At 32.8% G+C, this 14,951-nt stretch overlaps 1 protein-coding gene across 1 annotated transcript in view; it reads left to right on the forward strand.

Annotated features, from left to right (window-relative positions):
* The window catches only part of LOC124358214, a 219,725-nt gene extending 209,785 nt beyond the window's left edge, over positions 1-9,940 (forward strand). The window contains exons 2-6 of the mRNA XM_046810508.1: positions 5,167-5,378; positions 7,626-7,761; positions 7,880-8,013; positions 9,502-9,775; positions 9,918-9,940. Of these exons, the coding sequence (XP_046666464.1) occupies positions 5,167-5,378; positions 7,626-7,761; positions 7,880-8,013; positions 9,502-9,775; positions 9,918-9,940 (779 nt within the window). The remainder of the gene's footprint in view (positions 1-5,166; positions 5,379-7,625; positions 7,762-7,879; positions 8,014-9,501; positions 9,776-9,917) is intronic.
* Positions 9,941-14,951: the final 5,011 nt, after the last annotated feature.

Genomic DNA, 14,951 nt, shown 5'->3' on the forward strand with positions numbered 1-14,951 from the left:
TTACATTATCCCTTTAAACTAACATGTAAGTTTGTTGTAAATATTCTGACAATTTGTTTAACCAATATCCTTTAAAAGTTAAAAAAATTACTTATTGAACTAACATTATGTGCTCTTAAAGTTATTAAATCCAGTTGGATTTTACTTTAAATCAATGTTTCTGGTTAGTTTTAAAATTATACATTATATTTACTAAAAACTTATACGATCATTATTATGTTGAACTTTATATACTGTAGTTTATGTAATTTTTACAAATACTAAAATTAAGTAAAATTTTATTAATTCAACTGGTGCTAGACACATTTTAAGGTAACCACAATTGCTAATGTTTGAGATTAAATATAGCAATAAATATTGAAATCTTTTAATAGTGTATTATTAAAAGAAGTATTAGACATTGATGTATATAGAATTGATTAGAAATATAATACTATATGAAAAAACGCGATAAGGCATTTTTATAGTAGAAATTGTAATCATATGTAAGCTATACCATAAATTAGGTAAACGCATAATAGGCGAATAGCGTTATAGAATGAACGAAGAACTAATACTTCGGTAGTTTTGATCATGATTGTCGGCGTACAGAGAAGAAAAGTCTTGCTACTCGTGCATTCAATTACCTCACAATTCTCCAGGGCCGGCATGGCTGAAACAGTGTCCTCTATTTCATCATAATTACTGTGCTATGGAATCTCGATTCTCCCTGGAAAAACAAGACCTAATTGACACTACGGTGTTCTCAACTTCTTGTCCTTGTGAAGGAAATAACCACATTAATGCTTCGGTTTAGAAATCTCCCTTAGCCACATACAGACAAATAAAATAATATGTTTCTTGACATCCCTTTACTAGAAAAAAGTTAGAGCAATTTTCAAGCAAAACTTTACGTAAAAAAATCTGTCTTATCAAAGTAATCACTGAACGTACTATATTAAAGTTTCATCAAGAAAACGTACTAAAGTAAGTACTGATATCAGAGGATTGCCGTAAACAGTTGTCAAAATAAAAATAAAAGAAGTCTCAAAAACCATATGCAAATAGATGAAAAGTGTCAGAAAAGTTGTATTTTAGCTATAGGGAATAGTTCCAAAGTAGAACAATTTCAATGCAGTCTAGAGTCTATGATAAGAGCAGTAATGCACTGAGGTAGGCTTATATTTTTGGATTAGTCTAAGTTTCAACTTTAAATGTTATTTGCTAAAAGTTATGATTTGAAACTGATATGTAACATCTTATCAGAAACCGTTAACACATGTCTAAAATATGTACCTGATATTAGAAGTTTGAATGCAACTCATATTTCTCCTTTAATGAAATAAGAATGAACTATCACTAGTTTTTTAGAGTGTTCTTGAACATTTAGATTGCATCCTACCCATATACATTTAACAAAATAAAATACTAGATACTTAAATAGAAGTTAGAAACAACAAAGAAATTACATCAACATTTCATCTTAACGACAAAAGAATACAAACTACAAATGCAATATCGTAAGAATTATGGAAATTTAATCTCTATTTTTTCCTAACATAAAGTGGCAACCTTAAGATATTTACATAATTTTAATTTATATTTCTATTATATTTTAGAAAAATCGTACAGTACAAATATATATACCTTAATTTTGACCTTTTTATCCACTATGTTAACACACAACGTGTTTGGAACGTGCAGAAACTACCAGACATGGGAACCAGTATAAGAACATATTTTCTCAGTATAAACATGTAAATACTGTGGAGACGTGTGAACGCGTCACACGGAGCCTCTCAACCTAAAGTCGCCCTAAAAGCCCCATCAATATTAAATGCAAGGCGAAGTGTTGTATTAAGGTGAGTACCAACTTGTGTCTATAGACGGCTCTACTTAATGTAAAACATTACTGTAGGAACTATTATTAACATGAATTAACGGGTACGCGCCAATATACGTACAGCAGTATAACAACTTATTAATTAATTTTAAAATAAATAACATATTTTACACCCTTGTTGTAAAAGGTAAAATAAAATACTTATACTACTTTACAAATCGTTGCTATTTTTTATTTTTATTTCACATAAATTAGAAATATTAAAACATTACATTTAAGTTTATTTACTTCATTAAAGATTTCCTCAATTACATTTCTAAAAAACAATAGGTTAAATAATAATAACGGCAATTAAAAGTATATTATTATTTTAATACAAGCTCATAATGACAATAATGGTTATAATAATTTGCATAATTGTTGTTTTCTTAATTAAAGTGATTTCAAAGTAAAACTATTTGCACAAAAGCTAGTCAGAAGAAAAACCAATATAAAATTGTTTTAATATGTATTTAACAATTTAATTATATCCATTTTAGCTCAAACTCTAGTAATATGTCTTATTTAGATTTAAAATTGTGATCTTTTATTTTAAGTATTTTTATATAGAACTTAAAAATATAAAATCTCAAACATTTTGAGAGTTTACTTAATGTAATGATCTCGTAGACAATAGCATGTTTCTCTTGATAAAAAAGTATGTAAAATACATGTGTATATATATATTTATTTTTTAAATAAAATAGAATCGTATGAAACATGTAATGGACTTTAATATATTTGTATTGTCCATAGCCAAGTATATCATTATCGTTGAGATAGATAACCGAAAACAACCACCTTATTAACCGTCACCGATTTCAGCTCATCCACCTTATTGCTAGTTTGTTGAATGTTTACATGTACGCTGCGAAATTCTTCTGTAGTATTTTAATTCTGAATTTCGCAACAGATATTGTTGGGATTTTAATTCAAGTTTTTAAGAGCTATGTTTTGATCTGGATCAGTTCTATCTATTTTACAACTGAGAGTTGACAGACAATCTAGATTTTTCATTTCAATGTCCATTTGCAGAGATGTTAATTCTTACTTTATCAACGTAAATCTCGTGAGGCACGGTTACGAGAAATTCGTAATCTGGAAATGTCTCAGAAGCGGTGGAGGTTCGTGAGAACTGTGATTCACCCGATAATGCACTATTAAGGTGCCATCTGAGAGATTCACTCAACATTATTAAGTTTACGTCTTCTTCTTCAACCAATCATATAGGTGCAAGATAGTTCCTGCATCTAGGCTGAAGGTTATCTAAGCTCTCTTAGAATACCAATGTGTTTTGAATCAAGTCATACAATTATCCTGATTCATTTCAAGATAAAATTTGTTCATATTCGTAAAACCTGAAAGTTCTAAGATGTACAACATCATACAATTAATATATTATTTAAAATATTAAGAGGATGTAATGAAAACGAACTGCCTTTATAAATTAGTAAAATACTAATGAAAATTTTAAACCGGGTAAATACTAACAAGAAGAACATATTTCAATCTTAAACTACAAAGAATAATGTACAAGGCATAAAAATAGCATCTTCAAATTAAACAATACAGCAACGTATATACTAATAATCATGTGCGGTAAAAAGTACGGTCTGTACTTGCTGTTCACGTTATTGAAATTAATCAACATATAGGTTTAACTCGTGAATGGTAAAAAGATGGACAGCTATCCCTCCGGACCCGTCAATCTATGAGAAATACATGTAAAATTTCATAACTAAGTTATCGTCGAGTCCTCACCAATCACGAGAATTGTGATTGCTTTTTTGGACATTTGACTTTTGAAAACCACTTCCTGAAATCCATTTGCGTAATTGCATTAATCCATTTGATACACATTAAGCACCACACAATTTTTAAGTGATCACATGTGCCTTTCATATCAAAATATATTATGTAGAGTTTCATCAGTTATATAATTGTTAGGGAAATCATTTGGGAAACTGCAGAGGGAATAAATGTCTTAAGTGGGATTAAAACAAATATTAGGAGGAGGAGTTATGAGCTAAATATAACGCCACTGTGAGTGTATTGGGCACAATAACTAACTATATACTAGTATTTAGTATTTAGTAGTTACTAAACATAAAAAAGTAAAATCATTTACATTTGGAAGGGGATAGGTCTAGGTAACAAGGTATACACATGTTATAGGCAATTGAAATTTACATTAAACTGTATTGAACTTTATTCATTGACTCGGTGAATTACTTGATTCCAGGGTAGAAACTGGAAAGTCCTTCACTGGTTGCGATAGGGACTTCACTATCCTGGATTCTGGTTGCAGGCGGTGGTCGAAGCCACTTTATTTAACACACAGGGGAGAATATTATTTTCATTTACACAGTTTAGGGAATTAACAGTTCAAAAATACGGTCCAAAAATTAAGATAAACACGAATGACCATACAGAGTTTTAATCTGTATAAACATGCCAGTCATGTCTAGACTTGTTAACATTACTTCTAATTAGAGTAAAGGGATGTAAACGGCAATAGATATATGTTGGTGAACCCCAGAGAAAATCTTGAGGACCAACTAGACAACCCGATGTTAAAATGGAGTAATGCAACCAGCTCGGTTACACAATAACAATACTAGAGGTGTTATGCAAGGGAACCCTTTAAGCAACTCGATTGCTAAAAAGTGATTAGTAGTCTATACGAGTGGTATGATAATAATCGGATAAATATTTACTTTCGGTTAGCCAGGATTATATCTTAAACACTTATATTAATATATAAGAGAAAATTCAAACTTTGATTGTAGTAGATACTCAAGAGATAACCCATCCAAGAAATAAATAAATTAAGACACAGCGAATGTAAGCGCTTTATCCCCTTCTGGTATGTGCGGTACAGTGATCTCTTTCATTCACTCCTTTGGTGGCGTAGTAAGTGATGAGTTGCCTTTGTTTTGTCGGCTCAAAATAACGGAAACTATATTCCAAATGCAGTGCTGCTGACAGTAGAAGAAGGCGAAGGGGTATATCAAGACACTAGCGCTGTCTCTGGATAACACTTCATCACTTATTAGAGAAGGTAACTGATGTCCTTCAAAGCTTGTAAATATTATGAATGGAGATCACAGATAACTTCGCAGTGGTCTTGGCGTAGCTCTAGCATCGGATCTCAGAAATAACTAAACTAATCCTTGCAACTCCACAAACATTGTCTATGTCAATGGCTCAACTCCGCTTCCTACTAATATCATAAAAACTAACAGACATATGAGAGAAGTAATCATCATTAGTATTATAAAATAAAATAAATTGTATTGTTTCAGGATACCCGGTGGACGGTCTCTCTCTCACAGCAGTCAGAATAGAAGGTCACGCCATACTCGGCAACCATTCAGTATTAGAGTGCCAGTTCGACTTGCAGGGAGAGACGCTCTACTCTGTGAAGTGGTACAAAGATGGTAACGAGTTCTTCCGCTATCTACCGAGAGACAAACCTCCAGTACAAGTCTTCCCAATGGAAGGCATTGACGTCGACGTAAGTCAGAACTCACATATTCTGAAACTATTTTCCCACAACAAATAGTTTCTAAAAAAACTAATAATTAATTTTAGACTATTTTACCACTAATAAGGTTTTTAGAGAAAAAAATATTTACTCAATTTTGTAAAGTATGATATTGGAGTGCAAGGTGATTATTGCTCAAGTACGAAAACGCTGGTAAGATGAAATGAAATTTCTCCTTGGAAAAAATCTGTTCCGCTACTCAAGGAAAATGTATTATGCTACGCTTAAGTTCGAGCAGAAATGTTAAACAGAACTTTATTATATCGAAAACTTACTAACAACATATAATCACAAATCCCTTAAAGTAAAATAGCATAAGTAATTTTCAACTTGCAGTTTTAGAGTAATTTATTATATCAATTTATTCCCTGAATTATGGAATCTGTAAAATATATTATTCAATAAAACATAGTTTTCATTCAAAAACATTACTTACATCCCACTTAAATTTAGGATTACGCCGTCTGATTTTAAAGCATTTAAACTTAGCTGTACGTTTGATAAACATGTCAAAAGTCACATTCTTCTTAAAGGCAGTAATAATTCCATCAATTAATCAATCTAAGTTCTATTTTAAAACGAGAACGTAATGTAATGAGGTAATAATACAAAAAATGTGATTGAGAGAAACAGAAGCAAATGCAGAGAGCTCACAAACAGAACTTTGAATTAACCAGTTATATACACATGTTGCGCTATTTTAGGAGCTATGACTCTCAACAATGGGATGGTCATAAGCCAAAATGGATAGTTCTTTCAAATACTTCAACTAAAATACGTGGTGAGTCGTGCGGGTAAATTGATTATGTCATAATAAAATTTGACTTTTTCTGCCTCAATGCATATGACGGTAATTATGAAAAAATTGCCGCAATAACTGCAACTCATACTAGTAGTGAATAGTAGTAGTGATTATGAAGTTTTGTTATATATATATATATATTTTTTTTTTTTTGCTCAAAATGTTATAGAATATCAAAAAAATTGAAAAACATTGTTTCGAAAATAGCTTTTTCTACAAAATAATTAGTTTTAAAATATTTTATTGACAAAATAACAAAAAGGGGTTTCCACTGTGTAGGATTAAACGTTTAAATTAAAGTATCAAATAAGTCTGAAGCAAAGATGTAACTCTGGCCAAGTCATTTCATTTGTTTTTACACTTTCTGAAACTGTAAGTGTTTTCATGTATTACGATATACTTTTCCTGCCTATGCTATATTTTTATACTTATAGCCAACATTGGTGCAGCTATGATAATATTTTAAGTTACACTTGTAAAATTATAAAGTGTAATTAAGTTAAACCAAATATGCATAGTTATCGTAAATATGTTAAAATGATAAATAAAATAATTTTTTCTGGTACTTAATATATTGGTATTGTTATCACCTGAAGTAAAATACATTGTAATATAATCTTATACGTACGATTGGGTACAAGGCTTTATTTATACTTCTTTTTAGGAAGGCTTGGTCCTTATTACAAAATATTACAGTAGTTGAAGGTTTGTAATTTTTAAGCCAAGATTAAAAAAAACAGTTTGTATTGTATAACTAATTTATATGGTTCTTCATAAAGTGATCTTAGAATTTGCTCTAAGATTTTAACGTTTCGGATTTCATTGAAATAAAAAAAATTGATTATGTGGCGAAAATATAACCTAAAGCTCACTTAATCAATAGCACTTTTTTAGCCTAACATCAGCTGATCTCTTTCATAGGAGAAATTCCTGTACCACTTTTCCGAAAAAACTATCTTTAATAGTATACTAATTTAAGTTCATGAACCAAAATAGTGGAAAAGGGTGAATATTGATAGGGATAATGGTTAGGAATGTACTGTAAGAATTTTTAAATAGCTTAGGTTGTGTATGAGGAATGTACTAAACCTTAGTGGAATTTGTTATATGCGATAATATTTATTACATTATTTCTAAAGAAATACTTATTTTTTGAATCTTTTAAGTACTTAAATAAATTTTTTATCACGCTCACATATTTTGGTGGTTTTTATGTCTGTGAATATGGAATTATAAATTTCAAATCAAATTATTTATTATTTCGTGATATAATTTTTATTGGTTTCTTTTTGTCGCTTTATTGTAAATAACGTGAAACTCGCAAGTTAAAAATGCTGGTGGGTAAATTTTCTTAAGGATCTGAAGATTTTAGTGTTAAGAAAATATACTCTACTTACCTATCTACTCTGTTCCAGATACCAAGATCGAACGAGACCCAAGTAGCGCTGAATTCCCTCGTTCTTGCCAGCACGGGAAGGTACCGCTGCGAAGTATCTGCTGAAGCTCCTTCTTTCCAGACCGTTTCTGACCATGGAGATATGCTAGTTGTGGGTAAGACTATAATAACAAAAACGTTGAAATACTAATGAGATAAAAAAAGGCAATTTCTCAGTTTTCTATTTACAATACGTAATTTGACTTATACAATATATGCATACTTGTATTGCAGCGCTCCCAACAGAAGGACCAAAGATCCGAGGAGGCCGACCAAGGTATCAGCTGGGAGATAGTGTTAGGGTCAACTGCACTTCCGGCAGGTCGAAGCCTCCAGCACAACTCATGTGGTTTATCAATGGAGAACAGGTTAACGATAACATTTTCTTTAATTGATAACTGGACGTTATCTCAACGTCGATTGTGATCATTGGGCATTTTAATAATGTATTACTGGTTATATTACATTTACTTTTTTAACATATATGTGTATGTAAAGGACATTGATAGTTCTCCTATATTTATTTAAATATTTTATAAATGATATTAAGATAGTTATAGAATAAAAAATTAAAATACTAAAATTAAATAGTTTAAAATTATGAATTAGGTTGTTGTATAACCTTTATCAAAAAGGCATGGATTCGTTGATTTAAATAGTTTTGAGAGTATTTTATAAAAAGGTTTGATTTTAATTTTAAGAATTCTTAAAGGTTTTGTTGTTGTAAAAAGTGTGAAGGGCTACTGTTTTTCTTCTTTATGATATTTTGCGAATATGTGACTGGTCATTCTTACTCGTGGGGAATTTGATGTTTGCCCGCCGTCCTTGGGAAAAAACTTACAGGTTAGCTGATATATTGAATTGATGAATGTACAGTCTGTATTATTATAATAAATTTTTAATTAACATTTATATTTGTGTATAATAAAGGGTGTTCCGAAAAGTATGACACAAATGTATGTGAATGTTAGTACTCATGATTTAAAACAAAACATTTCCTATCAAAAGAAAAAAATAACAAGAAAAATCAAACAGTATAATTAAAAAAGATTTAAAAGATACCAACTATTTTGCAATTTTTATTACAATTCCAACGGTACTTTTTGAACGAAATCACTAAACGCGTAACAATGACGACTAATTTAAAGGCACGCTATATATGCTCCAAACATGTAACACTAGCTGATGCCTCTCAACTGACAATAATGTTTGTTGCTCTCGGGTTGTATTAGCGTACCTTTCAAATGGTTGTGCTCTCTTATGCGTTGGTGAATTTAGTTAAACAAGTACCGTTCGAACTATAATACATATTTCAAAAAGTATGTTATCTTATAGTTTGTTATAAATTGTGTAAAACAATATAATGCCTCATAATTGACAATAGTTTTTGTTGCTTTCCGGCTTGTACAAGCATACATTTAAAGTGGTCATGCTTGCTTATGCTTTTATGGATTTCGTTGAACTTATGCATCGTTGGAATCGCAATATAATTTACTACTAATTTTATTCTTGTACATATTTTATGCCTATACATTTTTTGTTGAATTAAAATGAAATGTCTGAATAAATTAAAATTGAAATGTTCTTAATAAAATTTGCCATTTTGCTAATATTAGGGCAAATCACACCATTAGAGTTCTGAGTTTTTCTATTATATATCCATACTTAAATTGAATATCTTTAGATACACTAATTCTAGAGATATAAATTATTTTATATATACCAAATAGCGGCTAGCAGCTAAATGGCACAGATATCCATCTATGCTAAGAGGCTATTGTTTAAATTGAATAAAAAAGGTATTTGAAAACACTATTTTTAAATTCAAGTTCTACTAAATGAACTCAATGTTCTAGGCGGAGCGCTCGTTTCTGCGAGGGCCCAAGATCGAATCCGTAGGAAACGAGGGTCTAGAGGTTACCACGCTCGGGCTGGACTTCAAGGTGGAGGCGAAGCATTTCCGACGTGGTGACCTAAAGCTCAAGTGTTTGGCGACGATCGCCACCATCTACTGGAACAGCAACGAGGAGAGTGTGGAGGGCGAGAAGCCCCAGAGGAGACCCGGGGAGGCACTGGAGGTCAAGGAGACAAACAAATCCCGTGCAGACCGTGTCCTAAGTCACAGGCCATGTGAGTTTCAAATATATTTTTTTCATCTAGATAGTGCTGACTTGATCTCTAAGGATAACCTCCTTGATAAACTTTTAGGATTACTCAAAATGTATTATTATTAGTTAGTTTAAATACCGTTTTAATAAAAGTGTCTGTACAGATAATATTCAAATTACAATATAGTATAGAAGAGTGTTATTGTCAAACCACAGAAACATACAGTGGTTTAAATAAGATGATTTTAAAAAAATGAAATATTTCTCTCAAAATGTACATGTAATTTCAAATGTGTAGAACTAATACGTTCCAAAACATAGTTTTTCTTAAATGAAGAAAATTAATAATAAATCCCCTTGTATATGTAATTATGAAAGAAATAAGTGATCTGAAACCATACACGGAACTGTTGAATGGTTGATTTATAGTTTCATTTCAACTGTTTAATTGTTATTTTTATTTCGTCTTTGTTTGCGTTTCAATGGAAAGTTTCACATCATGTGGACGTTCAAGCATTTTTATATATTTTACCTAATGATATAATGATAATGAAATAATGATATTTATTCCGCAAGTACATACAAAATTAGAAATACATTTTCGTCTCGGAATTTCACTAAACCATCATTATCCAGTTTCGATGGTTAGGCAAACAAAAATTAAAAACTAATTATTCAGTCTACCTCAAGTTGACACATAATATCTTCGGGCTTGTGCACATAGATAAATATAATAAATGATGTAAATAAATGTTTTATAATAAATAATGTAAATAAAGTTCTATAATAAATAATGTAAATAAATGTTCTATAATAAATAATGTAAATAATTGTTCTATAATAAATAATGTAAATATATGTTGTATAAAGAATAAATAAATAAATTAGATATAGTTAACAACACATATATAAATATCAACAAATCTAAATAACAATAACAAAACTTAACAAATTATATAACAAAACTTTAACCAGTTAACAATTTTTTTTATAATAATAAATAATGTAAACTGTAACTCTCTATAATAAATAATGTAAATAAATGTTCTATAATAAATAATGTAAATAAATGTTGTATTAATAATATATATATATCGTATGAGGGACAAAGGCAGCTATCCATAAATAAATAAATTAAAAATTACAATTTATTAAAAAGTACGTAAGAACAAAGTTCTTGAGTCATAAATTAAAAATAATATTAAAATCTCCGTCACAAAGCTAAATCCCAAATTACTGAGCCAGTTTAGAGACCCATCCTCTAAATCACTCAGACCAGCCAGACCACCAGAAAACAATCGCAAAGGGCAGTCGTTTACAATGTGCTCAATTGTCTGAGAGTTTGCGCCACAATCACACGTCTGGTCGTCAGTAATACCCCAATTGAATTTCCAGTGATTGCTTCTCCCAACCCCAGTTCGAAAACGATTCAATAAAACCCATTCCTTTCGAGGAATTTCCAAGCCACCCGCTGCTTTCGTAGGATCGGATATCAAGAACTTGTTCCGTCCATCGAATGATTCCCAGGATGACGCCCAGTTAGCATTAGGCGTAAAGTTCTCCTCTATCAACTGGGATGCTGTTCGTAGTGATGGCTTGCGTGATTTGAGCCGGCTATCTTGCTGAGGAAGGTCGCGCGTATAACGGGCAATTCGGGATTGGACACGATCTTATTGAACTCTCTCAGAAGAGCCTCTTTGCGTCTAATCTCAGGTGGTGCTATATTGCTCAGCACTGGGAGCCAAGGTGTTGGTGTTGCCATGAGAGTTCCAGTAATTGTCCTCATGGCCCTATTAAGAACGACATCGACCTCTCGCACATGTGCACTATTAAGCCACACAGGAGGAGCACAATATTCAGCAGCGGAGTACACAAGGGACAAAGAAGTGGTTACGCAGTACTTTAGCGTTGGCTCCCCAAGTTGATCCAGCAAGATGCTGTACTATATTAGCCCTTGTTTTCAGCTTTGCTGCTGTCTTTTGAAGGTGACTTTTAAAAGTGAGAGATCGGTCTAAGGTAACTCCCAGATACTGAGGATGTTCATTATGTTTCAATTTGACACCATCAAGAGTTATATTTAACTTGTAGTTCGCCAGTCTGTTATTTAGGTGGAAACATGATACTTCAGTTTTATTAGGATTTGGATTTAGCTTCCAGGCTCTAAAATAATCTGCGAGGACTGAAAAGATCATCAGTGAGTGCCTGTTCTGTTTTCTTTATGTCATTATGTTGGTATGCTAAGGCAATATCATCCGCATAAATAAACTTTCTGGATAACGTTGTTGGGATGTCGGCAGAGTACACGTTGAACAACAAAGGAGCAAGTACTGAGCCCTGTGGAAGGCCGTTTTTAAGTTGCCTGAAAGAACTTTCCTCACGGCCAAGGCATACTTTTATAAGCCTGTCGCTAATCATTGAATTAAGAAGCCGCAGAAGGAAAGGGCAAGGAATTAGATTATAGAGCTTTACTAAAAGGCCTTTTCTCCAGACAGTGTCGTAAGCTGCAGTAAGGTCTATAAAAGGCTGTAGAGGTTTTTGCTCTCCTTTCAAAACCATTCTCAATAAAAGTTGTTAGCGCAAGCACCTGGTCACAGCAGTTACGACCAGGTCTAAAGCCAGCTTGATCTATAGGAATGCTGGCATTGAGAATGGGAAATATTCTATTATAGATCAACCTCTCCAGCAGCTTATAACACACACTCAACAGGGCTATGGGCCTATAGCTCTCAATACGCTCTGGGTCTTTGTTGGGCTTCAAAACTGCGATTATTTTAGATCTTTTAAATGCTGCAGGCAGGTTACCTGTAGCCAGTATTTCGTTGAACACTGTAAGAAGCCAGTATTTAACTTTGATTCCTGAGTACTTTAGGAATTCTGGGAAGACATTATCGATACCGGCTGCCTTCCCAACTGACAGAGCGGAGATGGCCACTTCAATTTCATCAAGTTCAAATGCTCTCGATATTTCCATCGGAGCTTGCCGACTGCTTTTAAATTCGTTTAACTTGTAGTTAACCAGCTTGTCAGATGGGTGGCGAACTGACTTGGACAAAGCAACAATACGCTTTGCTATTGCACAGGGTTTCGGATGTGACAAAGAAACTGTTCGTCGAAGGCTTGCCGGTGGAGAGCTTTCTCAAGAGGGACCAAGCTTTACGGCTACTATGGGTGAAGTTAAGGTTTTCCATTGTGTGTACCACTTTTCTCTTCTTGCTTTGTCAAGAGATTGTAGCAGCCGATCAGCTGTTTCTGTGTTCCCGGTGTCATTGAAACTCACTGTAAAGGTCCTCACACTCTTGACTCCAACCTGGCACATAGCTCTTTCGAAATCCTCGTGGAATGCACAGTTTAGCAGTAGCCAGGACTAGCTTTGTGAACCGGTCATAGTTTCTTATCGTGGGAGGGATGAACCTGATGCCATCATCAAGTCTAGATGTAAAGGCTTTCCAATCAGCTTTGTTAAAATTCCAGCGAGGCCGAGGGAAGGATCTTACAAGAGGAATCTTGATTCCGACTGAAATAAGCACAGGCCTATGCTGAGAATGAGGAAAGGCACCAAGAACTTTCCTCCCAACTGCTAAAGGCTTAAGAGAGCGGGCACAAGAGCAAAAACATAGGTCTGGAGTATAACCACGACGCCAGCGGGCTGAATAAAAAGTGTGGGCGTCTTTGGCATCATGTATTAATATTAAGTTGTTATTTCAGCCCAACTAGTTAAAACTCGTACCATTGTCGTCATCCGATGAGTATCCCCACGAGCTGTGATGACTGTTAAAGTCCCCAATGTAAAGGACGGGGTGTCCAAATATGGGAAGTACTGTGTCAGACCATTGTCTATTAGGTGGTTTGTAGACATTTACTATAGTTGTTTCTGACACTTTCACCACCAGTACAAAAATATCGTCATCACAGCTCTTGTAAATCGGGGACACATCATCGATGCCCTGCCTAACATAAGTTGCCACTCCGTTATTTTCTGTGGCCAATGGCTTCTACAAGTGTATATCCAGGGATATTGCCTCTTGCACAGGTGTTAGAATTCTCAATGTGAGTCTCCTGGAGTGCTAGGACATCGACGTTGTTCTTTATCATAATTTTGCTTAGGCACTCACATTTAGATCTGCTCAGACCCTCGGCGTTAAAATAACATATATTTAAAAAGAGAGCAATATTTAAAAAATCAGTATTTGTTTGGCCCTGAGAAGGACCGTTTGTTTGGTCTTCGATAGCTGCCATAACTGGGAGATCACAAGAGTGACGGTCCAGCTACCAAAAATTGCTGTTCGGTTTAGCGTTACCCAGGGAGCACGTGTAGCAAGCTACGGACGCGAAACAAACTTCACCCCCCTATAAATATAAATACAACTTCACCACAACTATAAATATAAATATATTATAGTTTATAATAAATATAACTATAATATATTTATTTATTATAGTTGTATAATAAATAAATATATTAATTAAATATAGTTAACAACACATATAGAAATATCAACAAATCTAAAGAACAATAACAAAACTTAACTAAATATATAGCAAATCTTTAACCAGTTATCAATTTTATTAAATTTTTTTGAGAGTTTAAAGAAAAATAAAATAAAATAAAAGAGTTCTAACTTAATACTTTTGCCAACTGCATAATTTCCCTCATCCAGCAAAAAGCTTTTTAGGGTTTTTTAAATATGTTTAAAGATTTAATTCTTTTAATTTTTTCGGGAATTAGATTAAAGATGAAATAAACCTTTAAAATTAAAATAAATTTAATATCTGTGAACTTTTATAATAAATAAGTAATGTATCGATAAATTTTAAATTTTATAACGTTTATCTAAAATGAAGTTACAAAATAGCATAGATACATAGGTATTAAGTACTCACTGGACCCTATGTTGATAATATGTTTAAGGGAGTTCACTAAAGTCACGCCTAAAAATACTTATCAGATACATAGTTCTAAGTTGTGAGATATGGACTCTTAGTTGATCGAATTCTCTGTGCATGGAGCTGCTTAAAAATGCTTAGGGTGTCTACGCATTAAAATGAAGATGTTAATGTATTATTATAACTGGGTTGATGCCGCACAAAAGTGAGCGTTGAAATTGAGCGTTATTCAATTTTTGTATTGCAGTAGGACCAGAAAATGTAATGCACAAACTTTGCTCTACGTCCTGTCAAATACAGTATTAGGAACAGTT

This window comes from Homalodisca vitripennis, chromosome 3 (genome assembly GCF_021130785.1).
Source record: "Homalodisca vitripennis isolate AUS2020 chromosome 3, UT_GWSS_2.1, whole genome shotgun sequence".
In the NCBI taxonomy this organism is placed as follows: domain Eukaryota; kingdom Metazoa; phylum Arthropoda; class Insecta; order Hemiptera; family Cicadellidae; genus Homalodisca; species Homalodisca vitripennis.